The sequence below is a fragment of the Bos indicus x Bos taurus genome, chromosome 19 (genome assembly GCF_003369695.1).
Source record: "Bos indicus x Bos taurus breed Angus x Brahman F1 hybrid chromosome 19, Bos_hybrid_MaternalHap_v2.0, whole genome shotgun sequence".
NCBI classification, from domain to species: Eukaryota; Metazoa; Chordata; class Mammalia; order Artiodactyla; family Bovidae; genus Bos; species Bos indicus x Bos taurus.
Window position 1 is genome coordinate 28757607 of NC_040094.1, and position 18165 is coordinate 28775771.

Below are 18165 nucleotides of genomic sequence, written 5' to 3' on the forward strand. Positions count from 1 at the left end.
GATGGTGGGGTTGTTTAAAATTGAATGGGTCTTGGGTGGTCTGGGTTCTTAGGTAGGTGAGTAGGACTTGGGTGGTGGTCTCTGTCCTTGGGTGAATTTTCTGGCGGTCTGGGTCCCAGGGGACTCCAGGTGGATCAGAATAGCTTTTGGTTGAAAGATGGGACCAAGGCTTGCAGGTCAGGGGCTCCAGCCTTCTCTCCTGCCGTCCCCAGCAGTACCTGGGCACCTACCCTGATGAGTACTTCGCCAAGGAGGCCCCGAGGAAGGTTTCTGTCTTCCACAGCCACCTGGCCCAGATCTCATGGGACATCCAGGAGCAAAACCAGGGCCTGGCCTGCTGTATGAGTGTACCTGGACCAGGCTTTGGTGGGAACAGCATCGCCTTGTGAGCATGGCGTGCCCCAGCCCCGGTGTGCACCCACAATAAACACAGAGACAGCCCCCGGGCTTGTGTTTGAAGTGATTTTATTGGAAAACAGGCGGGTGCAGGGCAGGAAAGTTGAGTGGAGAGGGGCCATCCTAAATAGAAATGCTGTTCTCAATCAGCACGGGGTCCAGGTAGTAGTAGGGGATGGGGAGACACTTGTTGCGTTGGCGGATGTTGTGTGAGATCTGAGCCAGGCGCTGGCGGAGGGTCTCTATGCTCCTCCGCGGGGCCTCCTCCACGAAGTGGATGTCCGGGAAGTGGCCCAGGGGCCGCTGCGGGCACAGAACCAGGCGGCTGGAATGGAGCCCCACCCCTCCCCACCCCTTCCGTCCTTCCCCTTCAGCAGCCTCCCTCCCTGCCTCTTGGCCTTGACACCCTCCTCTCATTGGGCTCCCAGCTCCCCAGCCGCCTGCCTCTGCTCAGAGGTTCCCCACCTCAACCTGCACCCCAGGCCCAGGACACCTTGTCGTCGGGCTCCCGACTGAGTGTCCAAAGCACCAGTAGGGTGATGCATGTGGTCTTAATATCCGGCAACGTGTCAAGAAAGGTCTCCAGCGTGGTCAGCCCCTTGGCCTGTATTGGTGGGTTCCGCATGGATGAGGGGAAGTTGGGCATCCAGGCGGTGAACTCCAACTAGAGGTGGAGTAGAGAGGGGCTTCTGGGTCAGAGGGCACCCCGAGACCCTCGGGTGTCAATGGAGGCAGGGATTGAACTGGGGACTCTGGTTGAGACAGATTTGGGCCAGACTGGGGATTATGGCTGAGGCAGAGTTCAGACACTGGGGCTGGGATTAAGGTCAAGTCTGGGCCTGGGGCAGGGGCTGGTGAGTCCAGGTACCTGCCCTGTGTTGACAGCTGCGTGCTTTGCGGAGCAGGTGTAGATGACAATGGTGACATATCGGATCAGCTCAGGCACAGTTCGCAAGCATGTGGGGAAGCCTGGGGGAAGGGCAGGTGTGGGCAGGTAAGGCCCAGACCACATCAGTGCTGCCCAGGTCCTGGCTGGCCCACAGAGAGCATGGCCAAGCCCAGCTCACCCTGTTCTTCCAGCCCTCCAGGCTGCCCCCAACCTGCCTGTTTGGTTCTTGTTTGGCCACAACCCCACCCCCCCCACCCCCAAGGTGGGGTTCAACTGGGCCTTGGTCAAATGTCCTTGGGGGCTTCTCTAAGCTTGCTTCTCTTTCCTGTGCCCCACCTGAGCACCTAGCTCTGGTTGCCATGGTGAACCCACGTTCCAAAAGCCCAACACATTCAAACCAGACCCTTCCTCCAGTCATCTTCCTCCCTCAACTGCTTCTCCTTCCAGGCCCCCAGCTCAAAGAATGATACACACCATCCACCTAGTTTCAAAAGCCCAAAATCCAGGAGTCACCCTTGGCTCCTCTGTCCCACCACTCAGCCCCCACCGACAAACCCAAACCAGTCAGCAGGTCCTGTCATTTCTGTCTCCCAGCTAGCTCTGGCATCCTCTTCATCCCCAGAGCCCCCTCCCAGGGAAGGTCCCTGTCATCTCCCTCCTGGACACCACAGCAGCTTCCCAAACTGTTCCCTGACCACCAGTAAAGTCTGACATCCTGCTGTGCACGCTTCATCTCCCCAGACACACCTCGACGGCTCCCTCTGAACGCGGAGGAATTCCAGACTCCTTAACCAGGCTGCAGCACCCAGCCCCTGCTCCTGGCTTCAGCCTCATCTCACAGGAGGCTGCCCCATTCCTCCTGCCCCAGAACCCCAGCTGCAGGGACTTATCAGCAGTCCCAGAACTAACTCTGCTCAGTCTGGCTTTCAGGCCTTTCCTCATGCAGCTCCCAAGTCAGGACTCTCCAACCCCACCTCTGTCATCACCTGGCTGACCTCCCATTGCACAAATCTTAGGACACAACTGAGCGACTTCAATTTCACTTTTCACTTTCATGCATTGGAGAAGGAAATGGCAACCCATTCCAGTGTTCTTGCCTGGAGAATCCCAGGGACGGGGGAGCCTGGTGGGCTGCTGTCTATGGGGTCGCACAGAGTCGGACACGACTGAAGCAACTTAGCAGCAGCAGGAGCAGCAGCTTGCTGCTACCCACCCTTCACTCTCTACCTGCCAGCCCTCCCCAAGCTAGGGTAGGTTCCCCTGCCCCATGCTGGGTTCCTACAGCCCCTCCCTGGCTTCCCTACAAACTGCACCAGTCTTATACCTGCCCGTTTACAGTGAGCGGCTATCCCTAGAGACTGATCAACTCAAGGGCAGCGCCTTCAGCGTCTCATTCCCTTTGGCCTCCGCAGTAACCAGTACAGTGTTCACCACATCACAGATGCTCACTAAATACTTGTTGAGTGGGTGCCCAAGTGGCACGTCTTCAGGATTCGCTCCCCATCCCCTCTGTCTCCTGAAGCCTGCCTGCTCCTCGCCAGCTCCCCCGCCACCAGTACACACTGGCCTGTCCTGTTGGAACTCATGCCCCATTTCTCAGCCCACAAAGGTTTTCTTTTTTTTCCTGAAGCAAGAGACTGGGATCTCTCCAGGTATCTACCAAGATGACCCACAGACCCTGAGCTGAGACAGGGACCCCAAGCTAGTCAGGCTTTCCTCCCCAACCTCTCTGAAATACCACTGCTCCAGCGGCCAGCGAAGAGCTCTGTCAAATCCTAGGGCTCTCTTTGGCCTCCTTCAGCCCAAAGTGAGACTAGCTCCAGCCCAGCCTGGGAGGGCCCACTCCACGCCACAGCCCCGGGTCCCTGCTGGGGGTCAGGCCCATACCTGAACTCTCACGCCCTAGTAGGCACTCCTTGAATATCTCCTGCACCCAGGACTGCAATTCCAGGTCACCTTCCACAGCAGCGTCACACGGGTAATAGTAGGTGATGATCTCTGTCACATACCTGACCAGGGGACAGGACCTTAGTTTGAACCCCCAGTGCCTTCCCTCACCATGGTTCTCCTACCTCCCTCAGGATGCCCCAGCATCGGCTGACCCAGAGCAGCCTGAGGCCTGTGGGTGGGCAGAGGTAGCAAGAGCAGCGGCTGGGCAAGGTCAGAAAACACTCAGAGTGCTCCCAGTAAGGATCAGATGAGGCCTACAGGCAGCTCAGAGCCCAGACAGGGTCTGGCAAGCAGAGGCAGGCTGGGGCCAAAGCAAAGAAGGGGACCATCAGGCCTCAGAGGCCCCACCCAGAGTGTGAGCATGTGTGTGATCCCCACACACATTCCAGACCTTATCCCCAAGCCCCAGGATGGCACCCCTGGTCCTTAAAAGCTCCCCAGACTGCCTCTAACATCCCAGGGTGTGTTCCCCTCAAGTGGCACCCATTGCTGCCCTGACCTCACCTCTCCAGTGCATCCCACACTGCCAGGCTGTCCTCACGGTAATAATACCCTGGAAGGTCCTGAACCCCACGTCTCACGAAGTCGTCGGGGAGGTAGAGGTTGTCGTAGTTGATCTCCGACAGAGCCCGCACCATCGCCTCGGCAAAGCCCGCCAGGCCCAGGGACATGCTCTGTTAGGGACCAGGCAGACCTTGAGCACACTGTCTAGGGATCCTCTCACTCCGGACCAGCACACCCAACTTGGCCTCTGGAGCCTGGCAGACACAGCACCCATCTTAACTGGTCCCCTTCCTCCATGCCCACTCATGATCTAAAGGCAGCTTGGAAGTTCAGCTTTAGTCAAACTGTAAAGGCCAGAAGGGAAACACATGTCTTGTGGGGTTGGAGAAAGAAGTCTTACCCTGGCAGAGAGCCCCCCTTCATTAAGGAGGACAGCCCGCCCGATGCTGTTGATCTGGATGGTGTATCGGGTGTGGGGGATGAGGAGCTGTTGGGGGGATCAAGGAAGATGATGAGAGAGGGCTAAAGTCATCCCCCACAGAATGTCAGCACCCCCTATTTCTGCAACATCAGACCCCTCGACAGCCCCCCAAGCTGCTTCCCCAAGTCTAGCTGGAATCCTTCTGACTGCTGAGCAAACCAGGCAGCTTTCTGGGGATGACTGAGGACAGCGATGTTTCATAGAGGCCCCTTGGCCCAAGCCCATACCTTGTAGAGGGGGTGGCACATGGGTAGCTGCCTCAGCATGGCCAGGCAGAAGGCCTCAGCTATGAGGTGGGTCTCCAGCAAGTGGGAGATGCCCTCGTGGCAGTAGAACTCGGCATAGCGCACCCACGTCTTGGCCAGCAGCCAGTCCCACTCAGAGTCACTGGGCAGGAAGATGGGGCAGTCGGGCCCGGGAGTCTGGCTGAGCTGGGGGTGAGGAAGGAGAAAGTGTTAGGTGAGAGCAAAGACCCACATACACAAGGCCCCCACTACACGAGGGAGGCAGAAGGGAGACCAGGGGGTAAAAACCCCAGCCCCTACACTCCAGTCCCTCTGGTCCTCTGAGCACACCAGGGCCTCCCCTCCCTTCTCACATCTGCTCCTGCTCTTCCCTCTGCCTGTGCTACCTTCCCTTCCTCTACCTGAAAGCTCCCACTCATTCTATAAGAACCAGCTCAAAGTCTGCCTCCTTTGAAAACCCATCCTTACCTCAATCCCATAGTCGCCACATTCAGCTGTGCAGGCTGTGCAGCGCACAAGGGCACCCAGCTCCCTAGGGGTTAGTGGTTCATTGAAATCTAGTCTGCACTGCTCCACTAACAAGCCAGGAGCATCAGAGCTGGGCTGACCCCCACTCCCACCCCAAGGGGTGACTAATTCAGACCTGATCCTGCTGGAAACCTCTGGGAAGAAAGCATCCCAGTTTCCCTTCCAGCCAGGCCACACTCTCGAGGCAGCGGCTAAGTTTGATTAGCACAGTTTTTCTAGCAGATAAGCCACAGCAGATACTGACTTATCAAGCAGATGGATGAATGGAGTCAAAGAGACAGGCTTATTCCTACCTGGTCACTTCTGTGCATATAGACACAGTACCCACACTCTACACACTGGGGCTTACACACAAGTGCACCCACAGGGACCCAACTTTATGCAGCATGGGCATCCAAGTGGCAGCACAAAGATGCACCCATGAAGGGCCCCTTGGAGACTCAGTCTGGTGCTTACGGCCATACACTAGGCTCACCAGTAGCCACACACAGACAGGGACATACATAAACACAGGTGTGTTCTTAGATGCACACATAGGAACATAGACTCACACAGGCACATATGCCTACACAGAGATAGTGCACACTCACACAGGCACAACCCTTCACAAATAGGTACACACACAGGGACATAAAGTTCACATACACACACAAACACAGGCTGACCAACTGACCATAAACTCACACAGATAGAAGTATACAAGTACACACACCAGCCCATGCAATCACACATCTCTTCATGTACGCACAGAGGCTCACCCGCTGGCAACACTCACACAGCACCCACCCCCAGGCCTGCACCCCAGGCACCTGGATGGCAATAGGCAGGAGGTTCCCTTCCCGGCCAAAGTGCAGCAAACAGAGTGGGGCGCAGTGGTACTGCTTCTGGCCGTTAAGTTCAATGGCGGGAATGCCCTCCAAGATGCGGTAGTCGGCCAGGTAAATGTTCCCCTTCTGGAGGGGAGCCGTGATGAGTGGACAGGTAGGCACCCAACACGTGGTACCCATGACCCACGCCTTGAGTGCAGGGTGCTCTGGCTCCCCAGGTGTGGGGTTGGCCAGGACCCGAGCGGGGGAGTTGGGTAGGGGGTGGGGGTCTGCCGAGGAGTTGGTGGGGAGAGACAGGGATGCCAGGAGAGAGGGAGGAAGGGAGGCTGTGGGGGGCTCAACTCCAGAGCAGGCTTCACCTCCAGTTCCGCTTGTAGGCACGTTCCTTCGCCCAGGAAGGGGGCCACCATGTCGTCTGTGACCGGGAACTTGTCCGGGATCCGCGTGCAGCGGCAGAGCAGGCCTGGGTTGATGCCATTGAGGTACTGGTACCCAAAGAAGCTGTCCTCTGCCCAGTGCTCAGCCACGTACTCTGGGGGGACAGCGCGGGGACGTCACGAAGCTACCCACTCCCCCTCAGGGTCAGAGAGGACGAGAGATAAGGCCCGGGGAGAGGGAGGAAGGCCATGGACCACGGAGGTTTCGGGAGGAAAACCGAGCTCCAGGCCTCGGCCTCGGGTTGAGCCGCCGGAGGGGCGCCGGGCGGTGTTTTCCAAGGAGCCGCCAGAGGGCGCGCTCGCCTGTGCGAATTCCGGCCTCAGGTTCTCTGTGTGGCTCCCACCCCACATCCCACGCGGGGGTCCTGCCTCCCGCCCGCGGCTCGAGCACCTGGGGCCGGATCTCGCCCAGCTTCCCCGTTCTCGTTCCCACCCCATACCGAAGACGACAGATTTATTGCCAGGGAAAATTTTCTTAATGTCCTTCAGTCTCTTCCAGGACCGTTTGCTGTCCACCAGGCCGCGGAGTTTGAACCCCAGTGCCCTAGGACAGGGGATTCGAGGGGGAGGCCGTCAGAGATGGGGTCCAGTGCCCCTGGGATGGCGGTAGAGCTGCCCCACCCCCACCCCCAGGGTCTCTTGAGTCCCTGAGTCGGGCGCGGGGGTGGGTCTCAGGGTCGCCCCGTGGCACAGCTCAAGGCCTTCCTATGTCTAGGTCTTGGAGTGTCACCTCTAAGGTTCCCTAACCCTCTCCTTCCGGCTCCCGCTGCCCTCCTGGCCATGCTGTGGTGGAGGCAGGCGTGGAGCGGGACAGTCTTTACAAGAGCCCTCACACCCCGCCCCTCACACACACTCACATGGGGCTCAGGCGGAAGAAGAAGGAGGCCGTCTTGGTGAAGGAGTAGCGCAGATTTAAGTCCAGGAACTTGGTGGCCTTAAAGTTTATGAGAATCGGGAACCCCGGGATATAGCCATTCCACCTGTAGGGAGGAGAGCAGGGCTGGGCATCTGGGGTCCAGGGCACAGGGAGGGGGCAGAGAGCAGGTGTCAGCCATGGGAGGGGCCCTTGGGCAGCCCCAAGTCCTTACTCCGGCCTGTTGGGGTTTCTCCGGGCAGGAGGGCGGTAGCTGGGAATGTGTACGTAGTTGGGCAGGCCAGGAACAAAGACTCTCCAGCTGTAAACAGAAGCCGAGCCAGTCAGTCGTGATGGCCACGCACCATCCCAGGGCACAACCACCACTGGCCCCCTGACCTTCCGCAGCCCCTGCCCCCCACCCCCCTCACTGGTAGAAGTCCTGCTTGGCTCTGAGCTCCTCCTTTCGGTGTTCCAGAAGGATCGGGAGTGTGTCATCTGCTGCTATCTTTCCTGTAGGGAGACCAAGGAGGAGGCTCAAGATCTGCCCCTGCCCGGGCCTGCCCCTGCCCACTTCGGGGATCAGAATTCAGCTTCTGTCCTCAAGGTCAGCACTGTGGGGAGGTGGGACAGGGCCAAGGATGGGGAAGGCTTACCCTGGGAGAGAGAGGGTGTGTCTTCTCCCAGAAACTCAGATGAAAGGATCAAAAGGATTATGGACCACCCTTCCCTGTCCTTGCTCTACCCTTCCAGGGGGCTCTGCTGCAGGGAAGTCCCTCTTCTAGAACTCCTGGAACATGAATTTTTTTTTTTGCTAAGTCACTTCAGTCGTGTCCGACTCTGTGTGACCCCATAGACCGCAGCCCACCAGGCTTCCCCATCCCTGGGATTCTCCAGGCAAGAACACTGGAGTGGGTTGTCATTTCCTTCTCCAGTGCATGAAAGTGGAAAGTGAAAGTCTGACCCTCAGCGACCCCATGGACTGCAGCCTTCCAGGCTCCTCCATCCATGGGATTTTCCAGGCAAGAGTACTGGAGTGGGGTGCCATTGCCTTCTCCTCTGGAACATGAATACCTAACAGTTATTTAGAACTTACTGGGTACCAGGCACTTTCTAAATACTGTGTTAATTGCTCAATCAATCACTCTGCAACTTCATGGACTGGGGCCTGCTGGGCTCCTCTCTCCATGGGATTTCCCAGGCAAGTATACTGGAGTGGATTGCCATTTCCTTCTCTGGGGCATCTTCTTGACCCAGGGATCGAACCCAAGTCTCCTGGGTCTCCTGCATTGCCTGCGGATTCCTTACCGTCTGAACCACCTAGGAAGCCCTTCTAAATACTTATGTCAATAATTTAATTTGCACAAGAACAGTTTGAATTATGAGGCAGATGACTATTATAGACCCACAGTCTGATCTCCACAATTTCAAAAGGTCCAGAAATCAAGTTTTTGTTTTTTATTATTATTTTTTTCCACAAATAGGCACACACTTCTTGGCCAACCAAACCTGATCTAAATTTACCTGAGGCTGCGTAGGGTCTTGATTTATATCACTCTGAAACTACTCAGTTTTGGCTTGCAGAAACATTTGACATATTTGCAGTTACCCTGGTGGATGTATCATGTAACATACGGTATGTGTGAGTGTATAAAGAATATATGCATATATGAAGATACATTTGCATAAATACATACAGGGAGTCCCCTTAACTGTAGTTTCGCTTTCCCTAGATTCAGTTCCCTGCAGTCAACCTGAGTCCAAACATGTTAAAAGGAAAATTTCAGAAATAACATTGGCTTCTCGCATCAACCCCATGAAGTAGGTTCTGCTGTCAGCCCAGTTTGACAAATGAGGACACTGAGGCTTAGAAGAACTTGGAAATGAGTCCAGATGCCCAGCAAGCGGTGAAGCTGACACTCACATCCTGGCTGGTAGTCCCAGGCTGGCAGGTGCCTATCGCTGCCTCCCTATCATTTTCCTTCACAGGCCACCTTCCTTCTCCTTCTATCTGCCTCAGCTCACATTGCACTCAGGGTGAACAATGCCATCTGGAGTCGTGTGACCCACAGACTCAGTTCAGTTTCATCCCTGGGGTGGGAGCCTTCATCCTTGAAGGTCCCAGCCGGTCATTCAAGTCTCCCTGCCCTGGTATTTCATGGCAGCTGCCCCACCCAACCCCATTCGTGCTTGCCTCCCAGCACTACCCTGCCTGTCCCGTTTCCATGCCACTCAGACCTATCACTGTGGGAAGATGCTCTGCGTCCTCTGTGAGGCCCTCTCCTATCGCCCCCACCTGGCCAGGCCTGCTTCCCTCTGCCCCTGACTCTCCTTTCCCCAGCTGGCCCTGACCCCCTGCTCCCAGGGCAAGGACTTGACCATGGGGAAATGAGAGAAGGGAGAGGGGTGGTCAGACTCTGAGAGGAGGAGCTCCCCACCCTGGGGCTCCCTCAGCCCTGCCTCCCCTCTCATCTACCTCGGAGGAGGCCAGAGGAGCATGGCTGGTTGAGAGAGGGGAACAAAAGAGGACAAGGTTGCAGTCTCCTTGGAGCAGCCACACAAAGGTGGATATAAGGGTGGATGCAAGGGACTTGGGCCCTCAGGTCCTGTCCCTTTTCCATGGCAGCAATCAAGTGGCTGGGAAAACAGCTGGGGCAGCCTTGACTGGCTACCTCAAAGAACTCTGACAGTCGATATGAGTAACTGGGCCTTGGATTGGACTGTGAAGGAGCCTCACTGAATAGGGGGTGGGGTGGGCAGTGAGTCCCTTGAGAGAAATAAGGTGTCCTTTTGGGGTGATTGGAAGCCCATTGGAGCCACAGAACATCCCATCAGTCTAAGAAATGCTCAATTAGAAATCCAGGGCATCGTGAGAAGGTACAAGACCTTCTGTTGTAGGGCCTTAGAGGGTTATTGAACCATCAGGGCTTCTTCAGAAAATAACAAGGCAACAGGTGGAATCATGGGAAATCCTATCAGAGTAACAAGGCATCCTGTTACAGTAACAGCACCCTGAGGGGGTAACAGGGAGTCTTCAGAGCGGCAGCACCTGCTGCTTGGCGAACACAGGGCATCCAATCAGAGTCCTAAGGTCTGAGAGTAGCCAGGCTTCCTGTGGGCATTGAGAGGAGGACTGTAGAGGTAATGGAGAGCCTGCTCTGAGAATGCTGTCTGCAGTCAGACCCTGGGGTCCAGAGAGTAGCGCCCCCTGCCTCGTTCCTCCAGGCCGCAGCCTTGAGCCGGGCCCAGCAGAGCAGCATGGACCATGGCTGGTGTGGGAGAGTGACAGGTGTGCCTGGTGCCCCTGTCAGGCTGGCACTTGGCTGGCTGGCTGGGAGCCTGGGGTGGCCACGCTGGGATCGCCAGGCCAGAGCGAGGGGCTTCATCGTATGGGATGGAGACAGAGAGGGCTTACCTGTAGCCTCCCGGAGTGCAAGGGTCCCATAGCCGTCTATCCACTGGTAGGCGGGGAAGTGGTAGATGCGGCCATTGGGCGCACAGACCTGCACGTAGTTGCAGTACCAGGGGTTCTTGGGGAAGAAGGAGTAGCGCTCCTTGTACAGGCGGACGATGATGAGGTCCCCCAGGTCCTGCTGACACTGGACAGTGTAGTCGTCCACCTGGGCGGGCACAGGGCCAGCTGAGCGGGCCAGCCTCCCACCTGCCTGCCTCCTCACCCAAGCCCCACTCATGCTGGGCGATGCTCACCTCCCTAGACCAGGATGAGCTGATTGTTGGGGTCTCTGTCCCTCCCACCTGCCTGACCCCACCTGGGGAGGACTCCAGGCCCTCCCTCTCTCCATCCTCGGCTCCTGAAATCCCCTCCTCCCACTTCCTCCTCCCCAGCCACCTGAGGCTTCAGGAGCCATGCAGACCCCCAGGGACTGGTGTACAAGGGGTCTATATAGAGCCCCCCAAGCCTCCTACATCCTTAAGAGTGGGCAGAGATGGTCCAACCAGCCCCCCGTTTCCTCCCACTTATCAGTGAAGATGTGGAGATTCAGAAATGTCTACAAAGACAGAGTGAGCTATTAATGTCACATAACAGCAGGTGGCTGGACCTGACTCAAAATTAGGCTGAGGGCTCAGCAGATGGGGCCTTTCATCACAGAGCAGGACAGTCCCTGCTGGACAGGCTGATCTGATGCCTTGTATGACACGGAATCCAGTGGAAATTTAAGCCAGTGATGCTGAAGCTTAACAACTTATTGACCAAAGACACATCAATAAGTCTTTTGTTACCTGAACATTATTTACCAGGATGGTTCAGTACTCACTTACATAACAAATCACTGGCCATGGATCTTATTTTGCAAAAAATCCCCTGGTCGATAATGTGTTAATTTAGGAAGGGTGAGTAAGAATGGGAGAAGGAAGCATGAGGAAGAGTCTGAGAGAGGAAACAGGAAAGGGATGAGGGAAGAGGGGGTGGAAAGAGACTGGAAAGCAGGAGAGATGAAACAAGCGGGAGAGGGTTGAGAGGTGAGGGGTGTGAGTGGGTGATGACAGCGAGGGATGAAGAAGAGAGAAAAAGAGGTGAGAAAAGAGCAGGGGGAGGAAGGAGCGATGATGGCAAAGGAATGAGAGGTGACGGGTGGTGGGGAGGGGGTGGAAGAGGCTGGGAGTCAGGTCTTGGGTGAGGGGCCTTTGAGCCACCTTGGAGCCCCGCCGCTTTCAGAGCCCTGTACCCCTCCATCCCTCCCCTTTCTCCCCAGGCACACACACACACACACTCACTCACTCACCGCACCAGTTGCAAAATCTCTCCCAAAGTGATTCAGCAGCTGCTTATGGCTCTCTCCCTGAGTCCCCACGATGATCAGAGAGATGGAGTCCATGGTTCCCGATAAGAAGTCGGTGCCTGTGGCCACCCTGACTTTGTAGGTGGCCATGGTTGCTCTTTAGGAGGCAGGAAGGGGTCTCAATCACAGACACGGTGAGAGGGGCTACAGGGGGGCCCAAGCCCGGCAGGAAAAGTCAGACACAGACAGGAGTGGAAAGGTCAGCCTTCCGAGGTGGAGAGGTAAAGCAGGGACCCAGAGGCTGGCGAAGCTGCTGCCCCGGACAGGGGGTGGGGGTGGCACCAGGTCGGGTGCAGGACAGGAGCCTGGCAGGCTGGGGTGGGGCTGTGCTCCAGGGCCAGTGAGCAGGCGTCTGGGCTGCAGGCCCTCTGGGAGCTGGCAGGGAGGAACAATAGGCAGGGTGCTGGGCCTGCCCCTGAGAGGGCGGGTAGAAGAGGCCTTGGATGGAGGAAACTTCAGGGTGGGGGAGCCAGTCCAGCCTGAGCCAAGGCCCCAGGAAAGTTAGGGGGAGGGCCCCCAGATCTTTATCAGTCAACAGTTCCTTCCTTCTGCCCACCCCTATTGGCTACAACACTGGGCACCCTGCTGAGCAGGGTCATGGATAGCGGATCACTAGCACTGGTTCTGGGGGCTCCGGCGGGTGGAGGTCAAGGGAGGTGGACGCAGCACAAACCCACTGTTCACTTGGCCTGTTGCTTTGCCATTCCACTCTGGGAAATGGGGCACTTAGTGCCCAAAGTAGGAAGGCTGGCCTATCCTGTCCCAGGGCCCAGAGCCCACAATACAAAGGGTGATGGGCATTGAAACTAGAGCTTGGGGACCCTAAGGGACACAAAATCTCCAGGAAGGGGTCAGGGATCGGAGAGGGGTTATCTATGGTTTTCTATGGGGCCACAATCAGCCAAAGAGGGATTGGGATTGAATACAAATGTAGAAGACTGTTGGAGTGAAATTTGGGGCATAAGAATTAAGCTAGAGACTTCCCTTGTTGTCTGTTGGTTAAGAATTCACCCGCCAATGCAAGAGACATGGGTTCTGCCCTGGTCCAGGAAGCTCCTACATGCCACAGAGCAGCCAATCCTTACACCACAATCAGACCCACAAGTTGCTCCTACTGAAGCCTGAGTCTAGAGCACATGATCCACAACAAGAGAAGCCATCCTGATGAGAGCTAGAGAGTAGCCCTCACTCTCTGCAGCTAGAGAAAGCCTGCTTGATGCAACAAAACCCACAGCAAACAAAAATAAATAATTAATTGAAAAACAACTATTGCATCATGAGGAAAAAAATAAAAAGTTAAAAGAAAATAGCAATTCTTATAAAAGTCAGGCCAGTGAGTAGCTCTGGGATAAGAGTACAGACTTAACATCAACCCCTCACAGTGCCTCCTACTCCAGATCAAGCAGATCAAGCCTGGTGGTGGCAATTTCTCACCTTTGGGACAATGACATCATCCTTTCACGTGGCCCCCAGGGCCCCCTTCATGGGTCTCATCCCCCACCACATTCCCCTTTTCTCTCTTCTGTCTGGGACTAGGTGGCCCTCATTCATTCACCAGCAGACACTATGGAGCCCCCTCCTATGTTCCCTACAATTTATTTATATATTTACTTTTGGCTGCTCTGGGTCTTTGTTGCTGCGCACAGGCTTTCTCTAGTTCAGTGAGCGGCTGCTACTCCTTGTTTCAGTGCACAGGCTTCTCATTTCAGTGACTTCTCTTGTTGCAGAGCATGGGCTCTAGGGCTCCGGGCTTCAGTAATTGCAGCACACAGGCTCAGTAGCTGTGGTACTCAGGCTTACTTGCCCCCTGGCATGTGGGGATCTCCTCGGACCAGGGGTCTTTTGAAACTATATCCCCTGATTCTCAACCACTGAACCACCAGGAAAGTCCCTTCCAATATATTTTTAGGGCTTCATAAAACAAATCCCTGCTTGCCTTCATGGAATTTACATTCTAGTCAAGGAAACAGACAGTTTTACCTAATAGCCAGGTAAATCAAGTACTATGTTAAAGAGTGATAAGAGCTGAAGAGAAACTATAAAGTAGGGAAATATAATAAAGTGTAAAAGACTACACTTTAGATATAGAGTAGCCAGATGTCAGGGGGTTCCCTGGTGGCTCAGTGGTAAAGAATCCACCTGCCAATGCAGGAGATGTAGGTTCAATCCCTGGGTTGGGAAGATCCCCTGGAAAAGGAAAAGGCAACCCACTCCAGCACAGTCAGTTCAATTGCTCAGTCGTGTCTGACTCTTTGCAACCCCATGGACTGCACGCCAGGTCTCCTTGTCCATCACCAACTCCTGGAGTTTACTCACACTCATGTCCATTGAGTTGGTGATGCCATCCAACCATCTCATCCTCTGTCATCCCCTCTCCTCCTGCCTTCAATCTTTCCCAGCATCAAGGTCTTTTCCAGTGAGTCAGCTCTTCCCATCAGGTGGCCAAAATATTGGAGTTTCAGCTTCAACATCAGTCCTTCCAATGAATATTCAGGACTGATTTCCTTTAGGATGAACTGGTTGGATCTCCTTGCAGTCCAAGGGACTCTCAAGAGTCTTCTCCAACACCACAGTTCAAAAGCATCAATTCTTCGGTGCTCAGCCTTCTTCACAGTCCAACTCTCACATCCATACATGACCACAGGAAAAACCATAGCCTTGACTAGACGGACCTTTGTTGGCAAAGTAATGTCTCTGCTTTTGAATATGCTATCTAGGTTGGTCATAACTTTCCTTCCAAGGAGTAAGCGTCTTTTAATTTCATGGCTGCAGTCACCATCTGCTGTGATTTTGGAGCCCAGAAAAATAAAGTCAGCCACTGTTTCCACTGGTTCCCCATCTATTTGCCATAAAGTGACAGGACCAGATGCCATGATCTTCGTTTTCTGAATATTGAGCTTTAAGCCAACTTTTTCACTCTCCTTTTTCACTTTCATCAAAAGGCTCTTTAGTTCTTCTTCACTTTCTGCCATAAGGGTGGTGTCATCTGCATATCTGAGGTTATTGATATTTCTCTCAGCAATCTTGATTCCAGCTTGCGCTTCATCTAGCCCAGCGTTTCTCATGATGTACTCTGCATATAAGTTAAATAAGCAGGGTGACAATACACAGCCTTGACGTACTCCTTTCCCTATTTGGAACCAGTCTATTTTTCCATGTCCATTTCTAACTGTTGCTTCCTGACCTGCACACAGGTTTCTCAAGAGGCAGGTCAGGTGGTCTGGTATTCCCATCTCCAGTACATGGGGTCTCAAAAGAGTCGGACACGATTAAACAACAACAGCCAAGCAACAGCTCTTTGAGAAGGGGGCTTTTGAGTAAAGATATAACGTGAAAGCAGCTCTTTCCAACCACAGGGACTTTGCACACACTGCTCCCTCTTAGACCTGTTTAATGTTTCCTCTTCCTTTAGACTGTAGCTTGATAACTGCTTCATCAAGAAAGGCCAGGTTTAGGGAGGTTCAAGAGAGAGGGGACATGTATATACCTGTGGCTGATTTATGCTGATGTACGGCAGAAACCAACACAACACTGTAAAGCAATTATCTTCCAATTAAAAATAAATAAATTAAAAAGAAAGACCAAATTTAACTCTTAATGTCTCCTAGAGCACTGTAGTTAACATCTTAGATGAATATCTGTCTTTCCCACTAGAGTAGAATGTCTGTAATTTGGTTTTCTCCCAACCTCCACGCACAATAGCTGGTACCTGGGAGACTCTCAAACTATGGGTTAGCGATAAGGACAAGGTCAGGGGTGGGAACTGAACCAAGAATGGGATTGGAATTAGGGTGAAGATTCAGAAAGGATGAGGTGAGGGGTAGAAAGTGATGTGAGGCAGGGGGATGGGTTAGGGGGATGGAGGCAGGACAAGGAAGAGGCTGGGGTGAAGGTTATGTGCTCTGTGACTGGCAGGGCTGTCTCATTGCCTGGGCACAGTGCTCTCTCGGGCTGTCAGGCCTGCCCTCCTGGGCTCTACTCAGCCACCATGACTCTTGGATGATGCTAGGAACCTGATGATTCAAATATGCATCTTAAGATGCAAACTCAAAGCAAATTTTCCCAGTCACCTGCCTTCTAGCTACTCCTCTTCCCTTGAGACTGTGCCCTCAGGGGGCTGCTAAGTCTCCTTGAGGGGCAGGGCCAAGGATGAGGAACTGAGGCTCAGGGGCTTGGGATGCCAAGTCCTAAAGGAGCAGGGTTAAGCGGCCCAGTCTTAACTTTCTAATCCAGTGGTACAGTAATATTCTGTGGGGCGTGGAAGAAGGCAGGGGCACCCAGGCAGCCAGGAGGGTAGCCTGGGAGGGGACATGGGGGGAACGGGGAGGGAACTGATGGTATAGAAGAGTTTGGGTGTCACACAAACCCGGGGGATCTACCACCATTCTCCAAATCACAATCCACTACCAATAGGTTTCCCCCAGCCAATTCCTCGGTCCCCAAAAAAGCAGGAGTGGTGGCTCTGGGTTTGATCAGGGCTCAAGTTTGGAGTGGGGATTCAGTTCTTAAGGGAAACAGAGATGAAGATGGGGATGGTGGGGATATAGACATGGCCGGAGACATGGAAGGGATTAGGCGTAAGGAGATAGATGGGGCACTCCCTAGTTACAACCAAAATGAGGATGCGTGACTCTGGGTAGGTGCTCATTGGGCTGAAGAACTGGTTCTCCTTGACCAGGGCTGGACCCAGGGAGCAGAAGAGGCCCCTGGGAAGGATGCAAGCTCACTGAGTTGTCTCACAATAAGCCACCCACACAGGAAGCCGAGCCCTCACTGCTGGGGCACCCCCCACTGCCTTACCCCACCCTGAGCCCTGTAAGGCAGAGGAGCAACCCTGGGAGCCCCACCTTCCCAAGACAGAGGGAAAAAAAATCAAGTCGGGTCACATCCCTACTTTAAGCCAGAACTTAAAACCGTTTTGCCCTTGAATCAAATCCAAAGACTTAACTGCAGACTGTAGGATCGTGCATGACCCAGCTTCTGTCCCCTCCCCAGGGTCACCTATTCCAGCCACTCTGGCCTTGAATGCACACCCTTCAGGACACTTGCACTTCCCTGACCACCACACCTGGTGCCCCTTGACCCAGGCATGCTAAGCCACCACCTGGTTTCATCTCCTGACTGCTTTCGCAACCATCTAAAAGGATTTATTTGTTTATGTGCTGTTTGTCTGCCCCCATAAGCCAGTTGAAGTAGGGGTCATGCCAAGGGAATTCACAGCCACATCCCCACAGAGTGTCTAGGGAGACAGGAGCTATGAGGCAAGCAAATCCTAGAACACTCATACTGGAAGGGACTTTCCTGGTTTTCCCGTCCCTGCCATTTATCTGACACATCTGGGCCACTGAGGCTGAGGAACTCTCTCAAGCCCAGCGAGGAAAAGGGAAAGAGGGCTGGACGCTTCCCCTTATAACATACCAGCTGCCCCTCAGACTGATGGAAAAGCACAAAGGGGTCCAGAGTGCCAGCCAGGGGCCGCCGCCTGTCTGACAAAGCAGGAGCTTTACATGGGCCCCCTCCCTACATCCTGTCCCCAGAGGTGTCCAGAGCCCACACAAAATCCTACGTGTAGTCAGGTGTGTCTCCGCAATAAATCTCACTCCAAGCTGGCTTTCTGGGGAACCAGATTCCAATGACCCTCCCTGGTCCCACCCTCTCCAGCTCAGGGCATTTTTCAGATGAGGCATGTCTTCTAATGCTAATTTTGGTGCAGGCCAAATAGCATCCTTCTCGTGGAAAGACAAGCTGCCTGTGACTTCCCTGGTGGTTCAGGGCCTAAGACTCTGTGTTCCTGATGGGGGGCTTGGATTCGATCCCTGGTTAGGGAACTAGATCCCACAAGCTGCCATGAAGATCTACGATTCCACATGCTGCAACTAAGACCTGGCACAGCCACATTAAAAAAAAATTATCTGATTGTGCCCTGATATCATTCCAGTGTATCTTGGTCCTGCTGTTCTAAGTCAAAGCCCAGTTTTAAGAGGTGGGCACACCCAGCCTTTGCCACAGTCCTTCTGGCCACAAGGTGGCGACGTTGGGTGTTTCTCATTCTTTGATTTTATTCAAACGTGAACAAAATCTGGTGAAACATCCCCGGACACCTCTTCATACACAAGGCCACGGGGATCCTCTTCTTCCAGCATCACAGGTGCAGGAAGTAAAAATTCAGTCTTTGGCAGAGCCAAATGCTACCCCATACACACTCCCCAAAGACACTGTGACTCTGGCCAGAGAGAGACTGTGACCAGGATTT

General features: G+C 54.3%; 1 protein-coding gene across 2 annotated transcripts; it reads right to left on the bottom strand.

The window, feature by feature from the left end:
* Positions 1–448: 448 nt before the first annotated feature.
* Positions 449–12303, bottom strand: ALOX12B (arachidonate 12-lipoxygenase, 12R type). Of its 2 annotated transcripts, XM_027519053.1 has the most exons (15): positions 11856–12302; positions 10526–10730; positions 7542–7623; positions 7346–7432; positions 7115–7237; positions 6698–6801; positions 6180–6352; positions 5803–5946; positions 4448–4651; positions 4140–4226; positions 3740–3909; positions 3173–3294; positions 1265–1365; positions 890–1060; positions 449–699 (listed from the first exon to the last, which is right to left on the bottom strand). In XM_027519053.1, the coding sequence occupies exons 1-15, from the start codon at positions 12000–12002 to the stop codon at positions 520–522; spliced, it is 2100 nt and encodes a 699-aa protein (XP_027374854.1). In that variant the 5' UTR covers positions 12003–12302; the 3' UTR covers positions 449–519. The 2 variants fall into 2 exon arrangements, with proteins under 2 accessions (XP_027374854.1, XP_027374855.1); XM_027519054.1 differs by lacking the exon at positions 5803–5946 and having other exon boundaries at positions 11856–12303.
* Positions 12304–18165: the final 5862 nt, after the last annotated feature.